This window comes from Neofelis nebulosa, chromosome 9 (assembly GCF_028018385.1).
Source record: "Neofelis nebulosa isolate mNeoNeb1 chromosome 9, mNeoNeb1.pri, whole genome shotgun sequence".
Lineage (NCBI taxonomy): Eukaryota > Metazoa > Chordata > Mammalia > Carnivora > Felidae > Neofelis > Neofelis nebulosa.
Genome location: NC_080790.1, coordinates 39,428,854 through 39,445,987, shown reverse-complemented (window position 1 = coordinate 39,445,987; position 17,134 = coordinate 39,428,854). Strand labels below are relative to the sequence as shown.

General features: G+C 48.7%; 1 protein-coding gene across 2 annotated transcripts; it reads right to left on the bottom strand.

The window, feature by feature from the left end:
* Window positions 1-8,891: 8,891 nt before the first annotated feature.
* CD8A (CD8 subunit alpha) lies at window positions 8,892-14,052 on the bottom strand. Of its 2 annotated transcripts, none has more exons than XM_058683405.1 (6): window positions 13,878-14,052; window positions 13,394-13,789; window positions 12,710-12,820; window positions 12,379-12,489; window positions 11,716-11,746; window positions 8,892-9,010 (listed from the first exon to the last, which is right to left on the bottom strand). In XM_058683405.1, exons 1-6 carry the CDS (start codon window positions 13,924-13,926, stop codon window positions 8,959-8,961), a joined length of 750 nt encoding a protein of 249 aa, XP_058539388.1. In that variant the 5' UTR covers window positions 13,927-14,052; the 3' UTR covers window positions 8,892-8,958. The 2 variants fall into 2 exon arrangements, with proteins under 2 accessions (XP_058539388.1, XP_058539389.1); XM_058683406.1 differs by having other exon boundaries at window positions 13,424-13,789; window positions 13,878-14,049.
* Window positions 14,053-17,134: the final 3,082 nt, after the last annotated feature.

Below are 17,134 nucleotides of genomic sequence, written 5' to 3'. Positions count from 1 at the left end.
TTCATATTCTCTGTTCATTTGATTTTGGAAAAAGTCCACTGCATCCAGTAGTTTCAGGGATTTCATTTTGACTTTAAAAGTTCTGCTATACTTAATTTATAAATTTCAGACTGATATAATAGAATTTTGGAAAACTATAACAAATGCTTTGTTAATGTGTGTATTCCTATGTAAAACACATGGCTTCTCCTGTGTATATTTTTAAAAATTAAAGAAATGCACATTTAAAAAGTGTTTTGTGGAACCCGTCTGTATAAATGTGACAGCTGACAGAGGTACGAGGGCAGGGGAGCATGGAGGCGTCAGTTGTAAGAAGAGGACACTGCTGCCTGTGTTTGTGAAGGGCCTGCATGCAAAGAATTTAAGAGAATCTCTTTGTCTCCATCCCGTCCTGTTCTGTGCCATAGCAGTGTAAGAAGAGGAGGTGGCCGGTCACCATCCCAATTCCTAGGGCAGGCTCACATCAGTGTTTGCAGGCTCCTGTACCCTGTGCATAGCCGGGACCCTTTGACGGGAGTGATCGATGCGTGTCACCTGGAAGAGGAGCCCTGAGACCGCTGTACTCGGGCTGTCGGTAGAGTGGGGCACGCACAGTCGGCATTGCCAGGGAGAAGAAGCAGGCTCAGTTGTCTATCCTGTTCAGTGATGAGCTAAGGTGGTAGAGACCAAGGATCTTTGTGTGCTGCTTTTGTGTATTTTTTAAGACTCATGGGAGATTTCAGAATGTTTCCTACTTGGGAACAAGTGGGTCCTCGCTTGGGTCCCACCCCGTTGCTTTTGGAGCTAGTGGCTCAGGTGGTATATAGGTGAGGTCTGGCCAGCCCGGCCAAAGAGCTCACCACCTATCCCTGCAACGTGTGGGGCTCTCTAGGACTCAGAAGTGGAGTTTCCAGCAGTGTTGGCATCACCCGAGAGCTTGTGAGAAAGGCAGAATCTCAGGCCTCAGCCCAGATCTTCTGAATCAGAATCTGCACACTTGTGAGAGAACTGGCTTCCCTTACGAGGAGACTCTCGGATGTCCCCTATTTTCTGAGGTAAGGATCACGCCCACTGGGCAAAATTTACCCTTTTCTTGATGATTAAGACTTGAGTCCTCAAGAAAAGTTAAATTTAGTGTGCTTTGAATTCAGTTTGAGTACAGTTACTTTAAAAATCAGTGTATTTCTTTAAAAACCCAGGCAGTTGGGGGCGCCTGGGTGGCTTGGTCGGTTAAGCGTCTGACTTCGGCTCAGGTCATGATCTCACGGTCCGTGAGTTCGAGCCCCGCATCGGGCTCTGTGCTGACAGCTCAGAGCCTGGAGCCTGTTTCAGATTCTGTGTCTCCCTCTCTGTCTGCTCCTCCCCTGTTCATGCTCTGTCTCTCTCTGTCTCAAAAATAAATAAACGTTAAAAAAAAAAAAATTTTTTTTTAAAAAATAAATAAAAAAAATAAAAATAAAAAAAAAAATAAATAAATAAAAACCCAGGCAGTTGAAAGGAGTGTTGTATTTGCAGCATGCCAAAATGCATTTCCCATCCCCTACCCACTAAAATGGGCAATGATGATCACCAAAGATGGAAAACTGGATTTTTTGTAATGGCAAGATAAAGCCTGGAAATGCACCCTTAGACCAAACTAAACAGTAGCTTGGTGCCCCTCACCCTCTCACAGAGGACACACTGTTTTGTGGCAGCCAGTAAGAAAATCTCATAACCCTGTATACACAAAGTTTATAGTTCTGAGACAAGTTTTACAAAATGAATGCTTCTAAAGTGTGATAACACTGATACTTTAGATTTATTTGTTAATGTTCACCAAGTCTCTAAGTTGATTTTATGACCTGCTAATGGGTCGAGATCCAATTTTAAAAACTTTGCATTAAGGGACAAGAGAATGATCCATTCGCAAAGCTACTTTGAAATCTCTGTCAGTATATGTATGTATGACAGAAAGTATTATACTCATTTTTTTTTTAATTTTTTTTCCAAAACTTTTCCTTGTAGTGGGGTGTTCTTAACACTCCTATGAATCTTCTATGCTAACGTAACATACCTCAACATTGTAAGTAGTGCCTAGGAAAGCGCTATGTGACAGAGAATTTTGAGTTTCCTTGGAAAAGCCAGTGTTTCATTCTAAATACTGGCTTGTGCATTAGAATCCTTTCGTTTAATAACAGACAGATGTGTGTATGGTTTTTTTGCTTTTTTTTAAAGTCTAAAAAAATTTTTTAAACATTTTTATTTATTTTTGAGAGAGCACAAGTGGGGGAGGGGCAGAGAGTGAGGGAGACACAGAATCCGAAGCAGGCTCCAGGCTCCGAGCGGTCAGCACAGAGCCTGATGCAGGGCTTGAGCCCACAAACCATGAGATCATGACCTGAGCCAAAGGCGGATGCTTAACTGACTGAGCCACCCAGGCGCCCCAGATGTGTGTATGTTAAATGCAGAAAACATCTTACATACAATGATATGGCACCTTCAGTCATTCGACATGGGGTTTTTTTAAGGCATTGAGAGAGAACAGGGCCCTCCCTGGGCCTCCTGCAGCTTAGGACTGCTGGGAGGTAGAGAAAAGTAGAGCACCAAGACCCTTCTGGTGAGGTTAATTCCCACCAGTGACCTAACTACTGGAGGACAATGGGAGGGATGAGAAGGGAGAGATGTAATAAGTTGTGTATTTTTTTAATGTTTACTTATTTTGAAAGAGTGTGCACACGTGGGGGAGGGGCAGAGAAGGAGAGAATCCCAAGCAGGCTCTGCGTTCAGCATGGAGCCTTACGAGGGGCTCGATCTCAGACCATGAGATCATGACCTGAGCTGGATTCAAGAGTTGGATGCTTAATTGACAGCCATCCGTGCACCCCATAAGTTGTGTATTTTTAAGGCCCACTCTGGCTACAGTAGGATGAAAGATGGTTGGGGAGGGGATGAGGTTAGAGCAGGGGAGGCCAGTACAGTAAGCAATTAAAGTGAGTATTGAGCATTGTATGTCCTGAGAATAGAATGGTGAACAAGACAAACTTGGTCTCTACTCAGTGGAGACCCAGATATTGTGAGAGTGAGAAATCCAATGAAGAAAACCCAGCAAGATGTTTTTATCATAAAATGTCAGTGCTCTGAACGTTTTTATAATTCAGAGAACCAATTTATGGTGAGGTCTCTTAAATGATGGGCTTCCTTGCCCTGGTGTTCTAAAATACACTCTCCATTCTTTCTGTCGTCTACATTTTCTAGAAAGGTGAATTTCTCACTTCAGACTCTATATGTTGGTCTCTACACTACATGGGTTGTATGATTTTCTGCCAATTTCTAGTCAGGAGGGATCTTTTTAACTCCGTTTGAAGGCTGCATTCAGCCACTGTGCAAGGGCCGCCGTTCAAGGAAAGGACTTTGATGTTGTTTCCCCTCTAGAAGAAAAGTGTTCTTTAAAAGGAAACCTGTTATTTGTCAGTGTTCAAGACTAATCATTTTGGGAGTTTCTGAACATGCATTTTAGGTTTCCTTCCATTCTTAAGACCCTGTTGCTTCTAGTGATTTTAGATTAGTGAGTTCATCAATTAGTCCTAAAGAGGAATTGTACAGGACATTATTAAATTGTCATGAAAGCTTTGAGAAGTAGTACAGGAAATTTGGGCGGATGGCCTTTGACTTGACTAGTGTGTACCAGTGGCATGTGAAGAGTAGGCAGTCTAGGGTTTTTGCCGTCAGGGGCCCAGGCTCCTGTTCTCCACAACCTTAAGGTGTGGCTTCAGTTTCACCCCTTTGTTAGACATATAACTGTGTTAGGCAAAAAGAGGAGGAAAGGGGTGGGAAAAGGAGCTTGCAGTTGAATTAGCCCCTTTGAAGAGTCTCCTGGAAGCTCCAGCCAATGACTTATTAGCCACACTTGGCTGGGGGCAAGTCTGGGAAATGTCTGGGCACGTCACCCCCTGTAATACAACAAGGGTTCTGCTGGTAAGGGAAAAGGGGAGAATGGTTGGTAGGCAAGCAACCTGCGAATTCTACCCCCCTGCACTGTGCATCTCAGCCAGGAAACAGGTGACATTTCATTCACATAAAGGAATAAACCATCAGCACCAGCAGTCAGTGCAGCCTTCCACCTGCCCTGAGATATTAGACAAATGAGGAGTTAGCTATCCCTGAACCATCTCCATGAGCTGCATTTCTTGGCCCCTCTTGGTATTTGTTTTAGAAGCAAAGCCCTCACCCTAACTTCAGACAGGATTCCCTACTCTACCCTTGTTCTAGAACATACTCTTTCCCATTTGTTTCATTTCAGAGCAGGTGGTAACCTTCGTTTTCTACCTTGGGCAGCATAGGTGAAAAAAAACACTTTTGGTTTGAGGTGCTTACAGAGAGTTTAGAGAACTTCTAAATTTTAAAATTAAAAACAATGTAGGGGATATAGTCAATGGTATTATTAACACATTATATGGTGACAGATGGTAGCTACACTTGTGGTGGCATAGCATAGTGTATAGAGTTGTTGAATCACTATGTTGTACACCTGAAACTAACATCGTGTCTTAACTATACTTCAATTAAAAAAAGGTGGGGGCGGGGGGGCGGCGCCCGGGTGGCTCAGTCGGTTAGGCATCTGACTTCGGCTCAGGTCACGATCTCACAGCTCATGAGTTCGAGCCCCGCGTCGGACTCTGTGCAGACTGCTCAGAGCCTGGAGCCTGCTTTGGATTCTGTGTCTCCCTCTCTCTCCCTCCCCAGCTCATGCACTCGCTTGCTCTGTCTCTCAAAAATAAATATTAAAAAAAAAAAAAAGGCAGATAAGATACTCAGTAATAGCGTAGCAGCTGAGAGTTTGGGCTACAGGATTGGACCTGAGTTCAGACCTTGATCCCACCAGGTTCTAGTGTGATCTTGGGCAAATGACCAAAACTTCCTATGCCTTAGTTTTCTCATCTGTAAGAAGAATGGTACCAGTTCCTACTTCATCGTTCTGATGAGGCCCGAATGAGAGAGCGGGCCCATGCCGAGTGCTAAATAACTGGTAGCTATTATTTTATTTCAGTCGCTAAAACATAAGAACAAATGACATCTGCAGATCACAACCACCTAAAGGAGAGCAGAAAAGGGGAATTAGTAACTGGCCTGCAAAAGGGAGGTTTCCCAAAGTGATGGGGGCTTCAGTAGGTGGTGAGGTGACAAAATGGTAGAACACACAGGCTTTTTCTGCTCTGCCAACTTTATTCGACGGCTGTAAGGATGGTGGAGCTCTCTCGCAGCAGGGCGGTGGGGGGCGTAAGGGGTGGCACTCAGAAGGTGAGGCTGAGGGGAGCTTCGATGACAGTGTGAAGGCTGTGTGCATCTGGGAGTGAGCTCTCCTGAGGTGAGCTGCGCAGGAAGGGTTGTCCTCCCTAGCACTGGGATGCTGAGATCCCTGGGTACACACATAAATGTGTATCTGTTGGAAATGGTTACTGTGTGCCCATTTCTGAGAATAGGAATTGGGAGAATCAGGTGACTGCATTCAGAGTGTAATAGGTACTACACCAGTTTTGAAAAATTGGTACTTTTTTCGTATACATTTTGTTACTATGTTCCAGGAGCTGTTCCAGGAGCTTAAAAATACATTTGAACTCATATCCTTCCCAACAACCTTTGAGGTAGGGACTATCATTACCCCCATTTTACAAGTGGGGAGACAGAAGTTTCGAGGCCTTAAGTGCTTGCTAGAGAACACACAAAGTAGCAGAGCCAGGAAGCTGCCTTCACAGCCTCTGCATTTAACTTAATCTAAGGCAATCGTGGCCTCCTTCGGTTCCTTTTGGTGGAGAAACATAGCTCAGGCTTCTTTTAGGAGCAGGTTAGGTGGTACCTGACCCTCGTGGTCACAAAACTGTGGGGGGGGGGGGGGGGGGAAGAATCTGCCCCCGGGGCTGGAGGAAGGGGTGGCTTCTTGCTGGTGAAAAAGAGAAACTTCTCCCCCTCTCAGTGGTTGTGGAGTCATGCGGGATGTTCAAGTGTAGGGTGGGATCTCTGAAGAGCAGTGTCACAACTGGAGAAAGAAACGACAAAGTTCTCTGACTTTTTTTCTTCCGCCAATGGGGTATGTTTTGTTGAATGAATGAATGTTAAGTGAACTGCCTTGGAGCTGTTTCCAGCCAACTGTGACCAAGTTAACTGCATAATGGAGAACTCATTTCTCTACTTCCTGTTTTTCAGGGTCCAAAGAATGTGTTGTGGGCATCATCCTCCAGGGGGAGTTTGTAGAACCAATGCTTCAGGCTAGAACTTGCAAGTGAACCATGACCTGGACCTGAGGCTTCCGGCTTTGAACCATGAGGTGCTTCTTGTGCCTGTGCAGGATGAATGGCGGGTGTTTGTGGTCGCCAGCAAGCCCTGAGCCTAAATTCACAGCCCACCTTGAACATGCTTTAGGCCTCAGCCTGCACATTGTTTTTCTATTTTCTCCCTGGTCCTGAGCGCCAACTCTAATGCATACCTTTTCCTATGTTGATACTTTGAATCCCCAAAGTAGTGTTTACCATCTTAGTTGTGGTAAGTATGGTGTGGTAAATTAGGGAGTATGAAAAAATCAGTAAGTCTTGAACCCTCTCCAGAGCCTCCTCAGTGCGGCTTCCCTGCTGCTCATCACCTGAGCTGAAAGTGGAGGAGGGAAGGCCCTTTTCCTGCCTTCACCCTGGCCCTGGTTCTTTGACATTGGCCCTCCACAGCCAGCGCCATGAGGAGGCCGGATGCTCCTTGTCACCCTTTTCAGGGACCCAGGGACAGCTTCCACAGGCAGCTCTGAGCCTGGAGCCAGCTCTGAGCTGAGTCTCAGTCCCTGGACTGGCGTCTGGTTCTGGTCAGCTGGATATGTTCGGGGAGGAGGGGGGCAGGGGCAAGACTTTGTCTTACGGGAAGTTTCTTAGCTTTCACAACTGCCTTTTCACATTTGCGACACTTTTTCCTCTTGATTTCTGTTCCTTAAAACTTTTGGTTTTTGAAAATTAAGGTTGCAGAAGGCAGTTTTAGGAAGGCAGGGAAAGTTCTCTGTGGACCTGGTGCTGGCTGTGTTGAGTGTGTTCACGTAATGACGTCTTGGAGCTGCTGTATACTTAGGATTTGGGCACTTTTCAGTATGTATATTTGACCTCAACCACAGCCTGAAGATTTTATGCTTCCTTATTAGAGGTATCAGCTCATCTGTTACCACGAAAGAACAAAAGACAAGGTGTTGCGAGAAGACGCTAATCAGTTTTTCTTTTTAAGTTTATTTATCGATTTTTGAGAGAAAAAGCACAAGCAGGGGAGGGGCAGAGAGCGAGAGGGAGACACAGAATCCAAAACAGGATCCAGGCTCTGCCCGAGCTATCAGCACAGAACCCAGTTCGGGGCCCAAACCCACGAACCATGAGATTATGACCCGAGCCAAAGTCGGATGCTCAACCGACTGAGCCACTCAGGGGCCCCAAGGCTAACCAGTTTTAACTGATGTGAAAATAGGGGAGTGCACAGTGAAAGTAGGGACCGACCCAGTCATTTTACTTTTAGGTTTTTACCCTAAAGAAACAAAGCTGTGTGCAAAGTTTTGTCAGCGTTATTACAGTAGTGAAAACTGGAAACTTCAATCCTGAGTAATAGTTAAATACATAAAAGATGCTACAATCAAAAACGGAGTGCTATCTTGTCCTTAAAAAGCATGCCATAGGGGCGCCTGGGTGGCGCAGTCGGTTAAGCGTCCGACTTCAGCCAGGTCACGATCTCGCGGTCCGTGAGTTCGAGCCCCGCGTCAGGCTCTGGGCTGATGGCTCGGAGCCTGGAGCCTGTTTCCGCTTCTGTGCCTCCCTCTCTCTCTGCCCCTCCCCCGTTCATGCTCTGTCTCTCTCTGTCCCAAAAATAAATAAAAAAAAAAAAAAAAAAAAAAAAAAAAAAGCATGCCATAAATGTTTGTTTTTTAAAGCCATTTATAAACACACAGTGCAATCCCACTTTTTAAAAACGGAAGTATGTACTTCACATACATGCATAGAAAATAGAGAATGTGCACCGTAATATTAACAATGGACTATACCCGAGACAAAGAATTACAGGTGATTCTTATTTCCTTATCTACGTTTTTTTCTTCCAAGCAGCACTCACTGCTTCCGCAAGTCCATAAGAGAGGAAGTGTGCATGTAGGGCAGCATGCTTGGCTCTCAGCTTCCTTACCAGACTGACACGCAAATCACACTCGGAAAGGAGTGGTCTCCCCTCCTTCATGGGCCCCTCTGCAATGCAAGGGCTGGGCGAGCAGTTTTGTCCCCCTCCCCTGCAGATTTCACAGAGATTTTCTTCATGTGCCAGGATTCAGTTAACCCTTTCCGTTTTGAGGCATTCCTACTCCATACAGTTTCACACTTCATAATTTACAAAGTCTGATACTATTCAACTACATTATCGAACTCTGAAAGGCAGAAGTTCTCTTATTCTATTACCTCTTTGGGGCTATGGCTCTATCACTGGTGCTCAAGAAATAATTTGTGCCCTTGAGGTTTGAGACACAACACCCCGCGCTGAAACAGAGGTCTCCAGAAGAAAGATCTGAATGGCTGGAGGAAGAGCCTTGAACCTTGCTGTGACTCTGATCAAGCTGCGCCCCCCCCCATCCCTGGATGTCCACTGAAGAGGTTTGGGCTAAGCTATGTCAAGGCTCCCTCCTCCCCCACCAGCTCTAACCGCCAGATTCCGAGAACATGGCTCACAGTAGCTCTGGCCTGCCCACCCTTTACCCCAGTGCGTGCACACAATGGTATCGTAACCCTTGTGGTGTACTGTAGACATACAGTCTTGTTTTGTGTCAACTGAGGAAAACACATAAAGAAAAAGTCACTTCCCCACCCCACCCCCATGAAAATAATAATGAGAACAGATACATTAAGAAGGAAGCTGGAAAAACAGAAAGGGAAGGACTGTTACTGTCCTCATAAAGAGAGTTTTATTTGGTCTTGTAGTGGCTGGTGCATGGGGCCCATCTCCATGTTAGACGTATCTCTCTGAAGGGCTAGGCTTGCCTCCTGCTCTGACCACGGGCCTGAAAGAGAGACAGGTGACCAACTGTTACTGCAGCAAGAGCCCCCACGGTGTGATGCAACATCCATGCATGTCTCCCCACCCTCTCCAGCCTCCCGGCCCCTACAGGGCCTGAGGACTTGTCCCTGGAACACCAGCATGGGGCTGGGTGAGTGATGTCAGCAACCCTGTCAAGCATCACGTGTCTGTCGTCTCGCGGTCACAGCTACCTGAGGAGTGAGGGGCACTGGGAATGAGAGACTGGAGAACTTGCCCAAGGTCACATATCCAGGAGGTGGTGGAGCCAGGGTCTGAAACCAGTTTGTCTAGCTTCTTGGAGCCTTTGTCAGGGTACCCATGGAGGTGACAAAAAGAGGCTGATAACCAACATCATCAGTTGACCTGATTCTCAGCCCCTGGGAGGATCACAGGGATAGGGGAGGATGTGAGCAAACCACCACCATCAGCCACGCAGAGCTACTTTATCTCACACAAACAACCCACATTTGATGTCACACTAAAAATGTGTGTTAATTCAGTACTGGGCTAGTGCCTCCTAAATGGGCTAATGCATCATGAGTGTCATGTCTACACACACCATCCTCCCAAACGTCTCTGTGGAAGCTGAGCTGCCCTCAGTCATCACTAGATATGTTAACTCAGGCATGTGGTTCCCTGAGATATGCTTACTCAGTATAGCTTTGCATTCTAGGGCAGAGTTGCGTTCTCAGTTCCTTTTTCTTTTTTTATTTATTTTGAGAGAAAGAGTGCATGGGAGGGGCAGAGAGACAGAGACAGAGAGAGAGAATCCCAAGTAGGGTCTGCATCGCCAGTGCACAGCCTGATGTGGGGCTCAGACTCACAAACCGTGAGATCATGACCTGAGCCAAGATCAAGAGTCAGACATTGAAACAACTGAGCCATCCAGGTGCTCCTCTCCGTTCATTTCAGAATGAGAATTTTCAGAAAAGATACAGATAAGGGATGATTCTCCTCCAAAAGCTCCCAACTGCACCCCGAGTACTTGAAAATGCTAAAAATCTTTCTCTGTTTTGAAAGGGTCTTTATCCCCTTGTTATAGCATTTAAAACAGGCATTGGAAATTCATTACATTTCCATTGTTACATATATATATATATATATATATATATATATATATATATATAAAGATATATGCGATAGTGAAGTTGACTTCCTGCAGGGAAATATCAAGGAGTGTGAAATGCAAACCCTAGGAATGAAACTTGAAATAATTTGGGGGCGCCTCAAAAATTAATGACTCAGTTAAGTGTCAGAGTCTTGATCTCAGCTTAGGTCATAATTTCACAGTTGGTGAGTTCAAGCCCCACATCGGGCTCTGCACTGATGGTGCAAAGCCTGCTTGGGATTCTGTCTCTCCCTTCTCTCTGCCCCTCCCCTGCTTGTGTGTATGTGTGTGTGTGTGTGTGTGTGTGTGTGTGTGTGCATGCGCCCATGCTATCTCTCTCTCAAACTTAAAAAACAAACCTTGAAATATTTTTATCTACTGAAAGAAACCAGTGAATATAATTCTTACATGTTATCCTTAAACAACCCCATCCCCCAACCCCCCAATCGTAGGAAGCAGCCTGAGTTTTGGATAGACATCGCAGCTCTGCTACCTGCTGATTGTATGGCCTTGGACAAGTCACTAAATGTCCTACCCATTAGTTTCCTCATCTGAAAAATGGTGGTCATGGTAACTACTTGTAAAATTGTTATGAAACTTGAAATTAATATATATACGTGTATATATATATATATATATATATATATACACGTATATATATGGCTAGTAGCTGGGACTCTGCAGGCTTTATCAAGTGGTTTATTATTATCGATAATCTGGGTGTCATCATGTCTCTGCCGTCTTTGGTGGGTTTCTTGAGCTGAGCTGCTAATCTGTGAGATGGGACTGTGGTATCTCTCACATGGGGTTGCTGTGTGGATAAGAGAGATCCTGAGTGTAGCCCCACCACAGTGCAGGGCTCCAGTGGTGCCAGTGAGATGTTAGGGCAGGGCTGCCTCAGCCTAAATTCAAAGGACAGTGGAGACGGAGACCTCTCTTCCAGACACTGGTCTTTGTTTTTGTTTCTTTCCTGATCATTTCAGAATGATCACAGCCTGGAATTGGATCAGGGAGTCACTTGAGCTGCCAGATAGTTAACTGCCCCTGCCTCTGGTTCCCTTTTCTTCCATTCCAGTCCTTGGTCATAAATCCAGGCCCTGCATTGACACAGGGAAATTAGGAACCTAGACCATTGTTTATTTGGTTCCCTGATAGAAGATTGGCTCTCTCTCAAAACACTAGACTCTCAAAAATCTAGAACAAGCAAGTGGGAAGGAAAAGTTTTCTTAAGAAAACAATAAAAGCCAGCTGGAATCATCCAGATGAAGAGACCTCAGGTCTTTGAGGAGCTAGGATTCATTGGGGGAATGCTTCAGATGGGATTTTTGGTGCTAGGCCAAATAAGAGGGAGATTTACTATAGTCACACTGCTCTCCCCATTAGCCCAACCTGTGCCCCCATTTCCCCCACAGTGCCTGCCTTGTGCCTCTCTTTGCTCAAGAACTATGCTGATTCCCTGCTCCCAGAATTCCACTGCTGTGGCCTCTCTCTGGGAAGGGTTCCCACCGACTACTGTTTGGGAAGCCCGGCCTCTGCCCAGGGCTGCCCAGTGTTAGGCCCAGGGATTACAAAACACTCACCTCGGACATTTGCAAACACGTCTTCGGTTCCCTGGATAAGAAAAAGAAGGGGTAAAGTGACTGACCCCCCCCAACAGTCCCCAGATAGAGTTTCTCCCTCCCTTTTCCTATTTCTTTAGGATTATAACTTTTGAGAGCCAGGTAAGGGAATTTTCCTTCCCTCTTCTCATCAATTTTAAAAAGCATTGAAAATACAGATGTGGGTTAAGATGGGTTAGTACAGTCACCCACGGTGGGACCCAAAGTAGTAAGGGATTCATGAGGAGGCGGCTAAGGGTCAGTCTCAACTCCTCATGGTTTTGACCAGCCTTTCTGGGCACTGGTCCCAGGGCCACAGCGGCAGCCTCCCCCGCGGGCGTTTGGGATAAGCCAGGATCTGTGCGCTCGCTTGTCCTTAGCCAATGGACTCACCACAGCTACGGCCCCTGGGATAAGGGCTCTGTCGTCGGGAAAATGTCCCGGAGAGTGGAAAGCAGAGGGACAAGGGACTTTCTCGAGTTCTGTCTCCAGGAAAAAAATGGGCCCTGCCTTACCCTACAGTGCAGCTCGGAGTCCCAGAAATCTCCATCCTGTCTGCGGGCAAGGGCTGCTTAGAGCAAGCCGCGCAGTCGGAGCCAGTGGAGCAGACCGCTTCCCATAACTCCGCGCTTCCCTAGGACTTACTGTGGTTGCAGATGACGGTGATGACCAGCGACAGGAGAAGGAAGGCGCAGGTCCCAGCCAGGGGTGCCCAGATGTAGATGTCACAGGACAAGTCCAGCCCACTTGCTTCCACTGAAGACACCGAAAACGCCGACATTTAGGAGCCGGCCGGCGATCCTCCCACCCCATACCACCAGCTTGGGCCTGTCTCTTGGGTCCGGGTCTGTTTTCCCACCACGTGGACAGCTTTCGCCTCTACCTCCAGGATCAGGGCTGGCCCTAGCAGGGGCTCTCCCTGCGGTCCGCACGGCCCCTGGCCGGTTCCCGCCCCGGGACCTTGTGCCTGTCTCACCTGTGCTGCCCGCTGAAGGCTGGCAGGTCCCCGGGCGCAGAGACACCCGCTGCGACGTGGTGATGGGCGCCTGAGTGGGCGGTCGCGGCGCGGGCGTAGTGGTGGGCTTGACTGCGGGAAAAACACAGCCTAGTTGGAGTCGGACCGGGGACATCTACCTTAACCCTCCCCACTGCCCCACGCGCCTCTGCCCCAGGGGGCGCCTCCTCCGCGCTCGCGGATCTCTGCACTCAAGGCGGGGAGACGGATTAGGGACTTCGAGGATTCGCGCTCACCCCTTTGCGGCGCGCGCGGTACCCTGCCGAGTCCCCGGCTCCGCCAAGCGCACCCGGCGCCTCGGACCGGAACGCAGGAGCCCGCTCCCGGTCACCCAGCCTCTCTCCATGGCTCAACCCGCAAGCTTGCGGGCTTGGGTTGATATCCGCCGGTCACTGACGAGCAAACGCTGACTCACAGAATTTAAGTAACTGCCCAGGAGTAGACGAGCACCCGAACTCGAGCCCAAATCGGCCGGACCTAAGAAGCCATCTTCAGCCTCGACCCAGCCGCATCTTAGCCTCAGCTTCCTCGTCTGTGAAATGGGAGCAGTATGAAGGAGCCCCCCCCCCCAAAAGGTCTCTAAGAGGCTCGAAAGCGGGGGGTTCGTGTGAACACGGGTTCAGAGAGGAGTCCTAAACCGCACACCGAGAGGTGCCGCGCCCTGGGCGCTCGGACCTGGCAGGAAGACCGGGACGAAGGCGCTGAAGTACAGAACGGAGTTGCTCACGACCGAGCAGAAATAGTAGCCTTCTTCCTCCTTGCGGAATCTGTGCAGGGTGAGACTGTAGAGGGTGTCCTGAATCCTCTGGCCCGAGATCTGTTTGGGGTCCAGCCCCTCGGCCAACTTGGTCCGGCTTCTGGAGAGGTACGCCAGGAAGATGGGGCGGGCGGCAGGTTCGTTCTTCTGGAAGAGCCAGGTGCAGCCCGGCGCCGCGCTGGACAGCAGCACCTCGCACTGCAGCTCCACCCGCTGGCCGAGGCTGCCCTCCACCTTCCTGGGCGATAAGCGGAACGGGCTCGGCCCGGCGGCTGCGGCGGCATCTGCGGGTGGCAGGTGTCCAGACTGAGCCGGGAGCCCGGCTCCCCGCGTCTGCCCCGCCCCCGCCCTCCCCGAGGGTCGCCAACTCACGAAGCAGCAAGGCCAGCGGCAGGAGCTGGGCAGTCACCGGAGAGGCCATGGCGCACTCGGCGCTGAGTGACACGAGCGGACGCGCGCAGGAGCTGGTGGGACCCCGAGGGGGGAAGTTGCGCCCTTCGCCGGCCGGCCGAGGAGCCAGATTTCGCGTTCGGAGGATGTGATGTCACCCGAAGCCCCGTCGAGGAGAGTGGCCCTGTTTTTCCGCGGTTGCCACCTTCCAGCCCGGTGAGGGGGCTGGGAGGGGGATGGTGGTCCATGATCTAGATGGGCCATCGAAGTAGGCTTTACAGGACAGCTGGGGTCAGTGGAGAACTGCGGGTTTGTGGATGAAGAAAAAGGCTTGCAAATGACCCTTGGGAAAGGCTCTCTTGTGGGGGCAACGGAGACAGAGGTTTACAAGAGGTGAGGGTGAGGGTGAGCAGGAAAGCAGAGCAAACACGTCCCCTTCCTCTGTAGTCACTCAGAATGTCTCTAGCAAGATGGGCACTGAGGGTTGAGGATGGAGAGGCGTTGATGATTTGCAAGCTTCTTTGGCCAGGGGACTCTGGGTGTTCCGCCGGAAGGAGACTACCATGGGGCAGGGGCCACTCAGCCTTGTGTGGTACTGGCGGTCAACTGCTGACCACACCCGTGGAGATTTCTCCCTGTTGCTAAACTTCACCTCACAGGTTTTGTTTTTTTTTTTTTCTTGTATGGTGTAGCCACTGCAAACAGTGGGGCCTCTACACCAGTGCCTCTCTTGGCTAGACCTTCAGTCACCCTGCCATGATCATTATTCTCATAAAGGGGATCTGAGAGTGTGACTCCTGGAGGCGCCTATCAAATCCGGGACTGAATGGGAACTGAAACACAGGTTGGCTCCTCCCAACCTCTGCCCAGTCCCCTGGCCCTGCATTCTCACGGGGACTTGAGGTCGTCAAAACTCCTCTTGCCTTCGTTGTTCCCTTTGCGAGAAATACCATTCTGTTTAAGCCCTGGGGCTGGCTCCAGTGCTGTGGGATTTAGACCTCATTCCTCTGTGTTCCTGACTTTAGGTGCTTGGCAGGGACATGTGTGTAGCCTGGGTGAATGCCTGGGGGGAGACAGTTTTCTTCCCAGGCTCCTGCACACCGTGTCCCCTTCCTTTTTGTAGATTGCGGTCCTGAAACCTTCCGGCTCCAGTAGGATGCCCCTCCTCCCTTTTCTTACGGTTGCCTGAGCCTTTCTGCTTTGAATCCCATAATGAATGTACCTCACACTGTTGCTACTTCATTCTAGAGTCGAGCCACGTGGCATTATCTGTGCCATGTGTCTGCCCCACCTGTGAGTTTTGCCTGGCGAAGACTGTGTCTCAGACACCCCTCCCCACCCTGTCACATCATAGCTTGGGGTGAGCTGTGCTTGCAAAACTTTAAGTGTTGAATGGGCTATAAAAAAAAAAAATTTTTTTTTTTTTAATGTTTATCTCAGAGAGAGAGAGACAGACAGAGCATGAGCAGGGGAGGGGCAGAGGGAGAGGGAGACACAGAATCCGAAGCAGGCTCCAGGCTCTGATGCGGGGCTCGAACTCATGGACCATGAGATCATGATCTGAGCCAAAATCGAGATGCTCAACTGACTGAGCCACCCAGGCGCCCTACCTGTTACATTTTCAAATGGAAGATGAGGGAGGCTGGGGAAGGAAAACCTTTTGTAATGATGGTTATGACTGTGGCATCATCCCCTGGCATATAGATGTATACATGTGTGCGTATGTCCCTGGCTGTGTATACACGGTGCTGTGCCTTAACTCACATGAATGAGGGTGATGGAGAAAGAGCCAAGACCAGACAGGCCATGTCTGTCTCCTGAAAGAGAGCTGCAGCTGGCTTGGAGGCCTTCCAGCCTTGCAGCTAAGAAAAGTGTCAGCCACGAGGGTGGCAGCCCCTTTGTACAGAGCACTACAGAGGGTTGAAGGGAGGGGGATGCCAAGGCAACGTGTGAAACAAAGGAGGCTTTGTGATATTTTTTTTTTTACAGAATGTGGCAGATTCTCGATGCAACCACGAGGACATCCGCTCCGCAGCAAGCAGGAGAGCAGATGCAATCCGCGCGCAAATTCGGGGGATACTTGCACACAGTAGGGCCAGGTGTGCAGAGGGCTGAGCGGGGCCTGCCCTCCCCTGCCAGGTGCATCCCCTACCCCAAGCCACGGCACTCCAGCAGGGTGGCGTGAAGAAACGAGAACTACACTCCGCCAGGCGAGCCCCTTCTTTTTAAAAACATCCAGAGAGAAACAAGGTAGGAGAGTCACCAGTTTCTGTGCTGAATTGAAGCAAGTCTTTGTTTTTCTGGAGGTGTTCGTTCTTAAAACGTGGAAATAAAATCATCTTAACTGACATGACACGAAGACACTCAGAAGGCATACACGGGCAGGGCAGGGGTACGAAATTAATCAGGGCTCCGTGCCACAGCTCCTAAGACACTACTACACGGACAACTTGAAATCAGTGGCCCTGCTGCCTCCTCTTGTGAATCCAGCTCTGTGGGGACAATACTGTCTCCTTGGAAGGAGTTAGCTTGTTTGGGCCTAGAAAGGCCTTTGGGTTCTAGAGTTGACAGGGCTTTGCTTTATCTCAGTGACAAATACCTGTCAACGTCACTCCCACTTTTTCTGGAGAATGTTTCAATCTACAGACACATTGTCAAATTGTATGTCTTTGAGTTTGCATTGTGTTGTTACATATAGATTTAGTTCATTCATTTAAAATGGTGTATAGTAGGGGCGCCTGGGTGGCTCAGTCGGTTGGGTGGCCGACTTCAGCTCAGGTCATGATCTCACGGTCCGTGAGGGCTGTGAGTTCGAGCCCCACGTCGGGCTCTGTGCTGACAGCTCAGAGCCTGGAGCCTGTTTCAGATTCTGTGTCTCCCTCTCTCTGACCCTCCCCTGTTCATGCTCTGTCTCTCTCTGTCTCAAAAATAAATAAATGTTAAAAAAATAAATAAATAAATAAATAAATAAATAAATAAATAAAATGGTGTATAGTAGCATTATCTTGTGAATACACGACAGTTCAGTTGTCCTCAAACCAGAGTATTCATACCCCTGGGGGACAAGGAGGCTGTCTGCGGGGATGCACGATATTTGAAGGGGCTCATTTTCCAGATCCTCAACTGCCATTGGTTCTCTTTCCTAAGACGGATCTGCCCAGGAGCAGATGTCTGTGTCTTGTCTTCATGTTGATTCTCTTTCCCTGCCTTCTTTTTCATAATTGCTGTTTGCTTGCTTT

What these genes read in the sequence shown, in the direction of transcription:
- CD8A (XM_058683405.1), bottom strand. Translation starts at nt 13,926, where the DNA reads ATGGCCTCTCCGGTGACTGCCCAGCTCCTGCCGCTGGCCTTGCTGCTT. An exon ending in GCCGCTGGCCTTGCTGCTTC is followed by an intron (nt 13,790 to 13,877) that starts GTGAGTTGGCGA and finishes TGCCACCCGCAG; the next exon opens with ATGCCGCCGCAGCCGCCGGG. An exon ending in CCAGGGCGCGGCACCTCTCG is followed by an intron (nt 12,821 to 13,393) that starts GTGTGCGGTTTA and finishes TTTTTCCCGCAG; the next exon opens with TCAAGCCCACCACTACGCCC.